General features: G+C 45.7%; 2 protein-coding genes across 5 annotated transcripts in view; both read left to right on the top strand.

Annotated features, from left to right (window-relative positions):
• Positions 1-7,206, top strand: part of Dpp3 (dipeptidyl peptidase 3) — a 24,722-nt gene extending 17,516 nt beyond the window's left edge. For both annotated transcript variants that reach the window (XM_023710793.1, XM_004627190.2), the window contains exons 17-18: positions 3,569-3,731; positions 6,655-7,206. In XM_023710793.1, the coding sequence (XP_023566561.1) occupies positions 3,569-3,731; positions 6,655-6,827 (336 nt within the window). In that variant the 3' untranslated portion in view covers positions 6,828-7,206. The remainder of the gene's footprint in view (positions 1-3,568; positions 3,732-6,654) is intronic.
• A 933-nt stretch (positions 7,207-8,139) lies between these two features.
• Positions 8,140-11,326, top strand: part of Bbs1 (Bardet-Biedl syndrome 1) — a 19,294-nt gene continuing 16,107 nt past the window's right edge. For 2 of the 3 annotated variants that reach the window (XM_023710604.1, XM_004627188.2), the window contains exons 1-7: positions 8,140-8,211; positions 8,511-8,587; positions 8,740-8,774; positions 9,726-9,998; positions 10,567-10,613; positions 10,719-10,757; positions 10,858-10,930. In XM_023710604.1, coding sequence (XP_023566372.1) covers positions 8,165-8,211; positions 8,511-8,587; positions 8,740-8,774; positions 9,726-9,998; positions 10,567-10,613; positions 10,719-10,757; positions 10,858-10,930 — 591 coding nt within the window. In that variant the 5' untranslated portion in view covers positions 8,140-8,164. Of the gene's footprint in view, positions 8,259-8,510; positions 8,588-8,739; positions 8,775-9,725; positions 9,999-10,566; positions 10,614-10,718; positions 10,758-10,857; positions 10,931-11,326 lie in introns of all 3 variants that reach the window. The other variant, XM_023710605.1, reaches the window with a different exon arrangement.

Genomic DNA, 11,326 nt, shown 5'->3' with positions numbered 1-11,326 from the left:
CAATGGCTAATATAATTCTAAATGGGGAAAAACTAAACTCTTTTACTCTCAGATCTGGTACAAGACAAGGATATCCTCTATCACCACTCCTAGTCAATATAATTCTGGAACCATTAGCTAGAGCCATTAGACAAGAGAGAGAAATAAAAAGAATAAGAATAGGTAAAAAGTTAAATTATCATTATTTGCAGATGACATGATACTTTACTTGGAAGACCAAAAAACACCAAGAAGCTACTAGAATTGATACACAAATTCAGTAGCACAGCAGGATACAAAGTCTATACCCAAAAGTCAATAGCATGCCTCTACACAGATAACAAATACACTGAGAGGGAAATTAGAGAAACAATACCTTTTACAGTAGCACTGCAGAAAATGAAATACCTTGGAATTTAACTAAAGAAGTCAAAGATCTTTTCAGGGAAAATTACAGTACTCTGAAAAAACAGATTGTAGAGGATTTCAGAAAATGGAAAGATATTCCATGCTCCTGGATAGGAACGACCAACATCATGAAGATGACCATACTCCCAAAATTGTTGTACAAATTTAATGGAATCCCTATCAAACTACCACCAACATACCTCCCAGACCTAGAGAAACTGTTCCTAAAATTTATTTGGAACCAGAAAAGACCTAGAATAGCAAAGGCAATCCTGGCCAACAAAGACAAGGCAGGAGGCATTACAATTCCTGACTTGAAATTATACTACAAAGCTACTGTGATAAAATCAGCATGGTATTGTCAAAGAAATAGACCTGAGGATCAGTGGAATAGATTAGAAGGTGTAGAGGCCTCTACAAACACTCAACCACATTATTTTCAACAAAGTGGCCAAACATGCTAACTGGAAGAAAGGTAGTCTCTTTAATAAATGATGCTGGAAAAACTGGCTCTTTACATAACACAAACTAAAACTTGACCCAGGTCTATTACCATGCACTAAGCTGAAGTCAAAATGGATTAAAGATCTGAACATTAAAATAGAAACACTAAATCTCTTGCAAGAGAAAGTAGGAAGAACTCTTTAAGACATAGGGGTAGGCAAAGAGTTCATGAACAAAAATCAAATTGCATGGGTAATACTTGAAAGAATTAACAACTGGGACCACCTCTTATTGAGAAGTTTTTGCACATCAAAAGAAATTATCTTGTTTTGAAATTTGGGGTTTTTTCCTCTTTAAACAAAAATAAAAAACTGGGCTGGGGATATAACTGAGCAGCACAGTACCTGCTTGGCAAGTGCAAGGTCCTGAGTTCTATTCCTGTTACCAAATAAAATTTTAAAAAATGATAGGAAAGGGGCTATGAGGAGAAACTATGGCTGAGAATATTCTAGAACTAATTATAGACTCCAAGAAAGTACAAACCCCTAAAAGAACGAATCAAACCCCTAACTGGAAACATCATAGAGTACTGGAAACCCCAAAATAGAAAATGCCAGAAGCAGCCAAAAGAATGAAGACCATTACCTAAAAAAGATTCATAATTAGACAGAACTTATAAGGATTTATAATCCAGGCAAAAGTGAAATGACATCTGCAAGGTGCTGAGAGAAAACAGTTGCCAATACTCTGTAAACTGAGCTTTGAACAGCAGGAGTGAATGGGCTTGGGGTGTGGCTCAGTAGTGGAGTGCTTGCTAGGCAGGTATAAGGCCCTGCTTTTGGTTCCTAGCACCAGGAGTGGGGGTGAGAGGTGTAAAGAATTTCTTGGTGATTTTCATTGTTGTTTGGGGGAAGTATTTTTCTTCCTTTTTTGGGTTGGTTTCTTGTTTTTAGACAGGATTTTGCTGTGCAGTTCAGGCTGGCCTTTGACTCCTGTAGCCCAGGCTGGCCTTGAACTCATGGCGATCCTCCTGCCTCACTTTCTCAAATGCTACGATTATAGGCATGTGGACATTTTTAGACAGACAAAGCCACTTCACCATTAACAGACTCTCAGTAACAAAACCTCTACAGGATATGATTTAAGATGTAAACCTCTTCGCCAGACCTACAAGGATGTTCAGAGCAGCACTTACTAGCAAAAGATACAGATTGGAGCTGTGCTTAGCATTCAGGAGACCCCAGGTTCAGTCCCCAACACCACTTATGTGCAGACCAAAATAAGGGCAGGTTGTATATCAGCAATACAAGAGATTACATTGTGGTGTCTTTCTGAGTGCAATATGATACAGCAATGAGAAGGAGGAACTGTAGCTGCATATGGCATGGATATAGCAACTGTAGTGTGGGTGAATCTCAGACAATTCAAACAAAAAAGGCAAATCCATTTATACAGTGCAAAAGAAGCAGACTTGTTAGGAGTGGTGACCTAGGTCTGTACTTCCAGCATTCTGGGAGACTGAGGCAGGGATTGCCAGTTTAACCCTGGCCTGGGCAACTTAGTGATTTCGCAAGACTCCATTGCAGAGTAAAACTCAGAAAGCAAGGCCATGGCACAGAATTCAGAACAGTGATTTGCTCAGAGACGCCACACGTAGATGAACTCTTATGTGGGTTGCTGAGAGCACAGGTGGGCATCTTTTATTATATTTTATGACAAACATACTATTTTTTGTGGACATGAAGTAATTTTTAAAAAGAGGGTGATGTGATGCCCACTTTGTCTACACATCAGATGAGGAACATTCACTTCGATTCAGCACATTTACAGTGAGCTAAGCACTTGATCTGCGTTTTTCTGTTGAACACTGAGAAAGCAGATTCTGTTTCCATTTTGAGATAACAGCTCAGAGCGGTTTAGTAACTGGTCCAAGATTGCACAGCCTAGGACAACCATGCATTTTGAAGACTATCTTAGCCCATTTTGTGCCAAGACTAGATAATTTATAAAGAACAGAAGTGTATTTCTCATAGCACCAGGGGCTGGGAAGTCTAGGATCCAGGCATCAGCAGGTTCAGTGTCTGGGGAAGGCTATCCTCTTTCAAGGTGGTACCTTGTTGCCACAGTCTCTGGAGAGAAGGAACACTACATCCTCGAATGGTACAAGGTGGTTGAAGCCTCTTTTATCAGGACCTAATCTCATTCATGATGGAGGAGCCCTTTTTTTGAGATAAGGTTTCACTATATAGTTCAGGCTGTTCTTGATCTCCCTAGGTGGCTCACGCTGGCCTTGAGCTCACCACATCTTTCTGCCTCAGCCTCTTGAGTGCTGGGATTGTGCTGGGGAGATAGCAGCATAAGTGCCTGCTTGGCAAGTGCAAGGTCCTGAGTTCAATCCCCTGTACCACACACACAAGTCTTTATGCCTCTTAGAAGTTTCCACGTACATAGCTTGCAGGGTAATTTGCTGAATTGGAAGGCTACTGCTTGGCCAAGTGCTGGGATTACAGGTGTGCACCATCAGGCCTGGCTAGACAAGCCCTCTTGACATAATCCCTACCTCTTAGTAGTAGTATCACATTAGTTACCAAGTCTACCTGAATTTTAGAGGAGACACATTCAAGCCATATCGCAGAGGATGCTCCAGGGCCTGGTACAGTCAGCTGTGGCTCTTGGCAGAGCCCAGTGGATACAAGGCAGGTGCTCACCCTGCACACTTCCACCTTTGTTCTTTCAGGTAATGAAATCTACAGGGGATGTGGCCGGCGGGCGCGCCCTGTATGAAGGATATGCAGCAGTCACTGACACTCCCCCCGAGTGCTTCCTCACCCTCAGAGATACAGTGCTGCTGCGCAAGGAATCCCGGAAGCTCATTGTACAGCCCAACACTCGCCTGGAAGGTAATGGGGTACAGGGGTTGATGGGGACCATGTAGGGCCTCCAGAGCACAAAGTGTACACTTGGACCAAAACCTCAGCATCTACCACTGCCACCACCATACAGAGTCATGCTGGTTGTCAACGGATGGGATAAGGAAGGCCAGCACATCGGGGGGTCATAGGACATCCAGGCCAGAAACTAAACAGTCATAGCTGTCAGGTGCCCTGCTATACAGTGAGGCGAGGCAGTGAGCTGGCACTCAGCAGGCCGAGTGGAACCCAAGGAAATAGCGGACTCTGCAGTATTCACGATGGATATCAGCCCTCTATCCCTGTCCTTCCTCAGGTGACAAGTCTATTTCCAGAAGCTCGGACTTGGCTGCATGGCACTTGTGCCTTGTTGCCTTTCCATTTCTCCAGCCCACTGAGCTCTCCCCACTCCTGTAACCTTTGGACGTGCTGTTCCCTCTGCTTGGCATGAGCATCTCCTGCATTATGCCTGTCTGATCCTTCTTGTCATTCAGGTCTTTGTTAAATTAAGATATGCATCTGCAAGCAACTCTAAAGGGCTCCACCTGTACTTCTCCCTGGCACAGGACAGCAGAGGTGTAAAGGTGCCAGCATAACGTGCTTCCCCTTCCTCTCTCTCTGTTCTTCAGTTTCCACTTGGCTACTTTCTTCCCTGTTTTGTCTCCATGAGAGTAGGGACAGCGTACCAGGAGCAACTTACCCTGCCACAACACAGAGCCCATCACATAGCAGCTGCTGTATGTAGTCAAATGAATGAAGAAACCCTGCCAGCCCCGTGGATAATACCATCATTGCTTTGATATGTCCAGGCTTGTGTGAGCCCGTGGGGGGTGAGGAGGTGAATGGAAGGTTTTCCTCTCAGGTCGTTCTCATCCCAGTTAGAAAGGATATGACCTAGTGATGATAATCGTACAAGGGAACCATCAGAGAGGCCCAAAAGATCTAACAGTGCTCTAGATGCTTAGAAGGAACCATGTCCCACCTACCCCAGAGGACCTAGGAAGATCTAGGGAGGAAGTGGTGATGAAGCTAGACCTGAAGAAGTTGGATTGTCAAGTTGATGATGATAATAATGAAGATGATAGCTAATTTATTTATTTTTAATTGTATTTCGTTGTTAAAGGGTCTCACAGTGCAGCTCAGACTCATGGTGATCCTCCTGTTTTCAGTCTCCCTGGTACTGGGATTACAGGCATATGCACTACACCTGGACTTTGTGGCTGCTCAGCCCCGCCCTGGGTCTGGGGCTGGCACGGCATGTCATGCTGGGGATCGAACTGAGATCCCTGCACTTGACTAAGCTTGCCTAAACAGGCGCTTTAGGCCACTGAGCTATCTCGCTGGCCCCCATTATTATTTATTTTTTTATAATGCTATGCAGCTTTCACTTTGCAGCTCAGACTTGTAGTGATCTTCCTTTTTTCAGCCTCCCCAGCACTGGGACTATAGGCATTTGCCACCACACCTGGTCTCAGTGACCGGCCCAGTGTACCCAGAGGCAAGGCTGATGCAGCATGTGGTGTCGGGAATTGAACTCTGATCCCTGTGCTTGCCTAATCAGACTTAGACTGCTGAGCTATCTTGCCAGCCCTGTGATAGCTAATTTTTGAGGACTTTCAAATAACAAGTATTTTGGGCTGGCCAGACAGCTCAGTGGATTAAAGTGCCTGCTTAGGCAGACGCAGGGGCTGGGATTTGATTCCCAGCATACTGTGCCAGCCCCACCCCCAGGGTGCACAGAGCCTCTGATTAAGACTGGGCATGGTGGCGAATGCTTGTAATTTCAATACCTGGGAGACTGAAAACAGAAGGATCACTACGAGTCCGATCTGTGTAGTGAGACCCTGTAGTCCCTGTAGTAAATACATAGAAAATAATAATTAAATAGATAAAATAAGAACAAATAACAAATATTTGGTAAAATATTTTCCATAATCACCTCCCAGCGATCAAGTGAGGGACAGTTATCTCCATTTTTCATCTGGAAACAAGATACAAAAGGAAGGGGGTCTGGCCAGATAGCTCGGGATAGATGGAGGGATCAGGTTTGATCCCTGGTGTGCCTTGCTGGCCCCATCCCCCAGGGCAAGTTGAGACATCGATTGAGACTGGGCTTGGTGGTATGCACCTGTAATCCCAAAGCTTGGGAGGCTGTAAACAGGAGGATCACTACGAGTCCTGTCTGTGTAGTAAGACCCTGTAGTACCTGTACTAAATATGCGAAGAAATGGGGAAAAAAAAAAGATACAAAAGGGCTGCATGTATGCCTGAGGTCATAGACCTAGTAGAGAACAGAGTCAGGACTTGGATTTGAGCCTTCTGAATCCAAAGTCTGTTCACTCCCCCTTGTGATGCCATGGAGAATCAGGTGCTGTGAGCGGGGAGAGCAGTTGAAGTGTGGCAGAGGGAAATGCTCCCCCATGAGCACTCAGGACTCTCAGAACAGGCTCCTTTAACAGGTGAATAATCAGGCTCAGAGATGATGATGCTGATGGCAGGTAGCATTTGTTCAGCTCTTAGGCAGTAGATCACCATCATTCCTTGAGAGAGATACTGTGTGTTCACTCCTACTTGACAGATAAGGAAACTGGGAAATTTGGCTAGGTCAGACACAGAAGAGGCAATCACTGGACTGTAAATTCTAGGAGGCCACGGGTTGTATCTGTTTCACCTACTTCTTAGATGAAACAAAGGATGTCCATCTTCATGTTAGTGACAGCCAGTCTGAGTTGGGGCTGGACTAGATTTACAGTAATTAATACTCTCCCTGTAATATGCCTCACAGAATGATTGTAAGGCTTAAGATAATTAACCTAAACAGTGAACATAGATTGGGCCACAGAAGCTCAGTAAGAACCATTGCTCCTGTGATCACATTATGATTTAACTTCTCTGTTTCCCCTCCACAACCCAGGCTCAGAAGTGCAGCTTCTTGAGTATGAGGCCTCAGCAGCTGGACTCATCAGATCCTTCTCTGAGCGCTTCCCAGAGGATGGGCCTGAGTTGGAGGTGGTTCTCACCCAGTTGGCCACTGCTGATGCCCGTTTCTGGAAGAGCCCCAGGGAGGCCCAGTCTGGCCAAGCTTGAAGATTTTGTGTGGCTCCTCCCTGTACTCCATCCAACCAGAGCTGTGTCTGGCCCTCTATTGTGTAATTGGGGGATAGGGGAGGGACAGGAGCTGGGACTTCGGTGCTACCTCGGCAGAAGGTGGTGACATTTAACCCTTCCATTTGTTGACACTTGCTGATTTACCAAGTGCTTCCCTTATGTTTTTTGATCTGTGCTGCCGTCTGTGGAATGGACACTAGGGGGCTCTATCTGGTTTCCCAGATGAAAAAAATCCAAAACAAACGGTTCTGAGAAGTGATTGATTTAGATCCTGGAGGTGGTATGTGACAGAGTTGGGGCTCAAGATGTTCTCACCAAATCCAGTGCTCTTCATGTATTACTTTTATAACTAGAAAAATAAATACTAGAAACAACTACCATCTTTGCTGTACACATGATTCTTTGCTTTTATTGTCTATAGGCCAATAGGATTAAGGCTTGGGGAGGGAGTTAAGGGACGTATTTTGCCAACTACAACTTCCCCATCCACAACAGGATTTTTACATCATGGCACAGTTTTTGCAACCCTCCTTTTTGTATGTCTTGCATTTAAAAATATTCCAGGAACAAACAAAACAAAACCCAGAAACCATCAATTTTAGTAGTTAAGTAGAATCTGTCACATTGCCCCTTCATCTTCGTATTCTCTAGTACTGAACCTGCACTTCAGTAATGTGAGAGCCAGAAGGGGTATGGCCCTTTTCTCTTTTTTAAATTTTTTAAAAACATTGGATACAGGATCTTACTATGCAGCTCAGACTCAGGCCTAGGCTAACATGCCCTGTTTGGTGGTGGGTTCTGGGGCTAGACAGCATGTAGTTACCAGAAATCGAACCCTGGTCTTTGTACTTGCCAGGCAGGTATTGAGACCCCCGAGCTATCTCTGCAGCCCGCATGGCCCTTTTCAACTGGGTTAGTCATAAAGATGAAGTTCATTTAGGTGCATATAAACCCTAGCAGAGGGTCTTCTCCAGGCCTTGAACCCAAAGGCTATAAAGCCTAGAAAGCATACATTAAAATAAGCAAGGGAGGGGGCCTGCCCCTTAGCTCAGTTCTTTAAGTGGCTGCTTCAACGAAGCAGTCAGGCTCAGGTTGCTGTGGTTCAATCCCCACAACTCAAGCCAGCCAATCATGCCCTGAAGGCATTCGGAGCAAAAAAAAAAAAAAAAAGGGTGACAGACCTCAGCAGTCTTGACCTAGCTCGGGAAAGTTTCCCCCGCGGAACCTTTGTACGTGTGCTTCCGGATACCCGGGCTCTACTGGGGCGGGGCACGGCGGTGGGGGCGGAGCCAGTTGCCAAGACGACGCCTGGGAAAATGGCTGCTAAATCTTCATCGGATTCCGATAGCGGCGGAGCTGAGAGGTGAAGGCCCGGGTCCTCAAGGCTTCCTTCCCACAGATGTAAAGAGGGTATCTTGTTCCGCGGCTCTAAGTTCCTGTGGTTCTTGGGCATCGCTAGAAGTCCTTACAGGGCTCTTAGAGATCGGACAGGGGAACTGATGCCCAGGGAGTGCCTGACTTGAGATCACTCTGTGCGGCATTTCGGGGGCTCGGACTGAGACGCAGACGTTCTCTATTCCCATTTGACGGCCCCCTCTACTCCTCAGGCTTAGACACAGTACCCTCAATGTTTTCCTCCGCATTCTTTCTCCCAACTTACAGCAATGAGACCAATTCGAAATGGCTGGATGCACACTATGACCCTATGGCCAACATCCACACGTTTTCCTCCTGCCTGGGTGAGTCTCTGGAACCAGGAACTCGGGGTTCTAGGAGAATGAAAGTCGATCATAGTCCCGTGGTGAATCTGGGAATTGAGCCCGGGGTCTTGCAAGTGCTATGCAATGTGACTGATCCTGAGAATGACGTGTGGCCTTGTGTTATTTTCCAGCACTGGCAGATTTGCATGGGGATGGAGAGAACAAGGTAAGCAATCAAAAAACAGATGGGTGGTGGTGGTGGAGGAGGTAACCCAGAAGTGAGATTTCTCAGTGGCTCCAAGGAGGTTTAATATAGTCTGAAATTCACATGTAGTGTGAAAATCATGTTTGTATTAACTTTTCTTTTTACTTTAAAAATGAAGAGAACTATTGATTTCATAATACAAACTGAAGAAAGTAAAGCAGAACAAAATCCCACTGGGGATGCTACCAAGACAAAGCCTTTTAATTTACTTACATTGACAGGATTCTTTACTGGGTAAAGCACGAATCTCTTGGCTAAGGGTGGGTATTTTATAATCTGTGGAGGTAAAAGGAAGTGAGAGTTTTATGTTTATGAAGAGGGCATAAATTTTAAGGTTCACTATGATCTGATAATTACTGAAGCTAGATAATGTGTATGTGAGGGTTCATTACACAAGCCTTTCTACTTTTGTGTATGATTGGAAATTTTCCATAATAAATAGGTAAAAAACCCTTAAATTTAATGTCAATAAAAATAAATGGGCTGGGATGCAGCTTAGTGACACAACACCTACCTGGCAAGCATAAGGCCCTGAGTTCAATTCCCCATACAAAACAATAAATAAAATTATAAATAAATATTTAGTCTCATGTTCGCTATGCATGAGGCTCTGAGTTCAATCCCCAGCTCCAAAAAAGAAAGAAATACTGAGTGGATTAATTTGTATAAAACATCAGCTGCGCTGCCACCTAGTCCTCACAAGCACTAACCCAGTTTCCGTAATTATCTCACTTGGTTTTCACCACACATGCCATTTTGCAAGTGGAAAACCTGAGCCTCAGTAAAGTCAGTTAATTTTCTCAAGGACCTGACATTATAGGTGCTTCAGTAAGTACCAGCAAAAATTTGATACTAAGGAGGGGGTCAGTCATTCAAATCTTCAGTCTGGCATGAGCCATCTTCTCCCTGCAGCTGGTGGTTGGAGACCTTGGACCAGGTGGGCGGAATCCCCACCTGAAGGTGCTCAAAGGGCCAGCGGTGCTGGCAGAAAGCCCACTGCCTTCCCTGCCAGCTGCTGTTGCCACCTTCCTCATGGAACAACATGATTCCCGGACTCCAGCTCTGGCACTCGCTTCAGGCCCTTGTGTCTATGTGTATAAGAATCTAAGACCCTACTTCAAGTTCACCCTGCCCCAGTTGCCTCCAAATCCTCTGGAACAAGACCTTTGGAACCAGGCAAAGGAAGTAAGTGACAAAGGGGATGGAAACCAGAAGGTAAAGATTGCAGGCATTGGTGGGATGGGCCAGGCTCTTAGCAAGGAGTTGGGGGGGGGGGTCCCAGTGGGCCAATGATAGGAGATCAGCCACAGCCCATCACCACCAGCAGCAGTGGTGGCCCTTCTAGGTGGGGTGCTGTGCTCAGTACCTCAGCTGTGGCTCCTAGGAAGGCGCCCAGCAGACCCTTTGGAGAGTAGAACTGGTGGAATCCTCCACCATAGCCACACCTCTACCCATCTTGTCAGGGAAAGGAAACTAAATAAGCGTGGGGCTCCCAAGAGAGGAGCAGGCAGCTGAAAGTGGCAAGAGTCCCCTCTCCTCACAGGGACTTTGAGGAAGGCATGGAAAAGAAGATGCTGTCCATGGGTGTGCTTCTGAGGCTGGATTCAAATCAAGGACCCTGAGCTCAGGGCTCAGTGCAAGGGAAGGTTGGGAGGGAAGTGGGGGAGGAAGAGGAACTGTCAGAAGTATAAAGCTGCCCACAGGTATGAGTACCAGAGTTCACAGGCTTTCCCTTCTTCCTCTGCCATCCCAGGACCGGATAGACCCATTAACCCTGAAGGAGATGCTGGAGGGCATCCGGTAAGAGCTCACCTTCTCCCAAACGCTCCTATCCACCTGCACCCCAGAGGTTTCAGTGTGACCCCTGGGGCACTAAGCCTGCCACCCTGGGTACTCTCCTCATAGGGAGAAGGCAGAAATACCTTTGTCCGAACAGTCACTCAGGTAAGGGCCCTGTGAAGGCCTGGGGAAAGGGTGTGGCTGTTGACTGCCCCCAAAGGCAGCTAGTACAGAGCATGCGCATGCCAGTTCTCTTTTTGTCCAGGTTTCTGCAGCTGGAGCTGAGTGACATGGAGGCCTTTGTGAACCAAAACAAATCCAAGACCATCAAGCGGCAGGTAATGCCCCCATTTTTTCAACTGCCCTATGAAAACATTCTTTTTTTTTATGAGATTGTACCATCAGTGGTAAATTCCACCAAAACCCTACCTGTTTCACTTTATAGTTTCTCTTCCAACTGTACCATATGTATATAGTCAAAAGTCAAATGTACCTTGGCATTTTCTTAATGGTGACAAGCAGCCCCTTCCTCAGCAATGCTGAGGGTGGAACTCAGGGCCAGTCATGTACACCACTGAGCTACACTCTCAGCAGTGACAGTTTTTAATGCATAGAAAGCCATGCACACACCTGTAGTCCCTACTCAGGAGGCTGAAGCAAGAGACTTGAGCCCAGAAGTTCAAGATCAGCTAGGCAACGTGAGAAGACCCTGTATCTTTTAAAAAAAAAAAAAA

The sequence above is a fragment of the Octodon degus genome, unplaced genomic scaffold (assembly GCF_000260255.1).
Source record: "Octodon degus isolate 3935 unplaced genomic scaffold, OctDeg1.0 scaffold00018, whole genome shotgun sequence".
NCBI classification, from domain to species: Eukaryota; Metazoa; Chordata; class Mammalia; order Rodentia; family Octodontidae; genus Octodon; species Octodon degus.
Note: the sequence above shows the minus strand (reverse complement) of the source record. Positions and strands in the feature narration are given on the sequence as shown.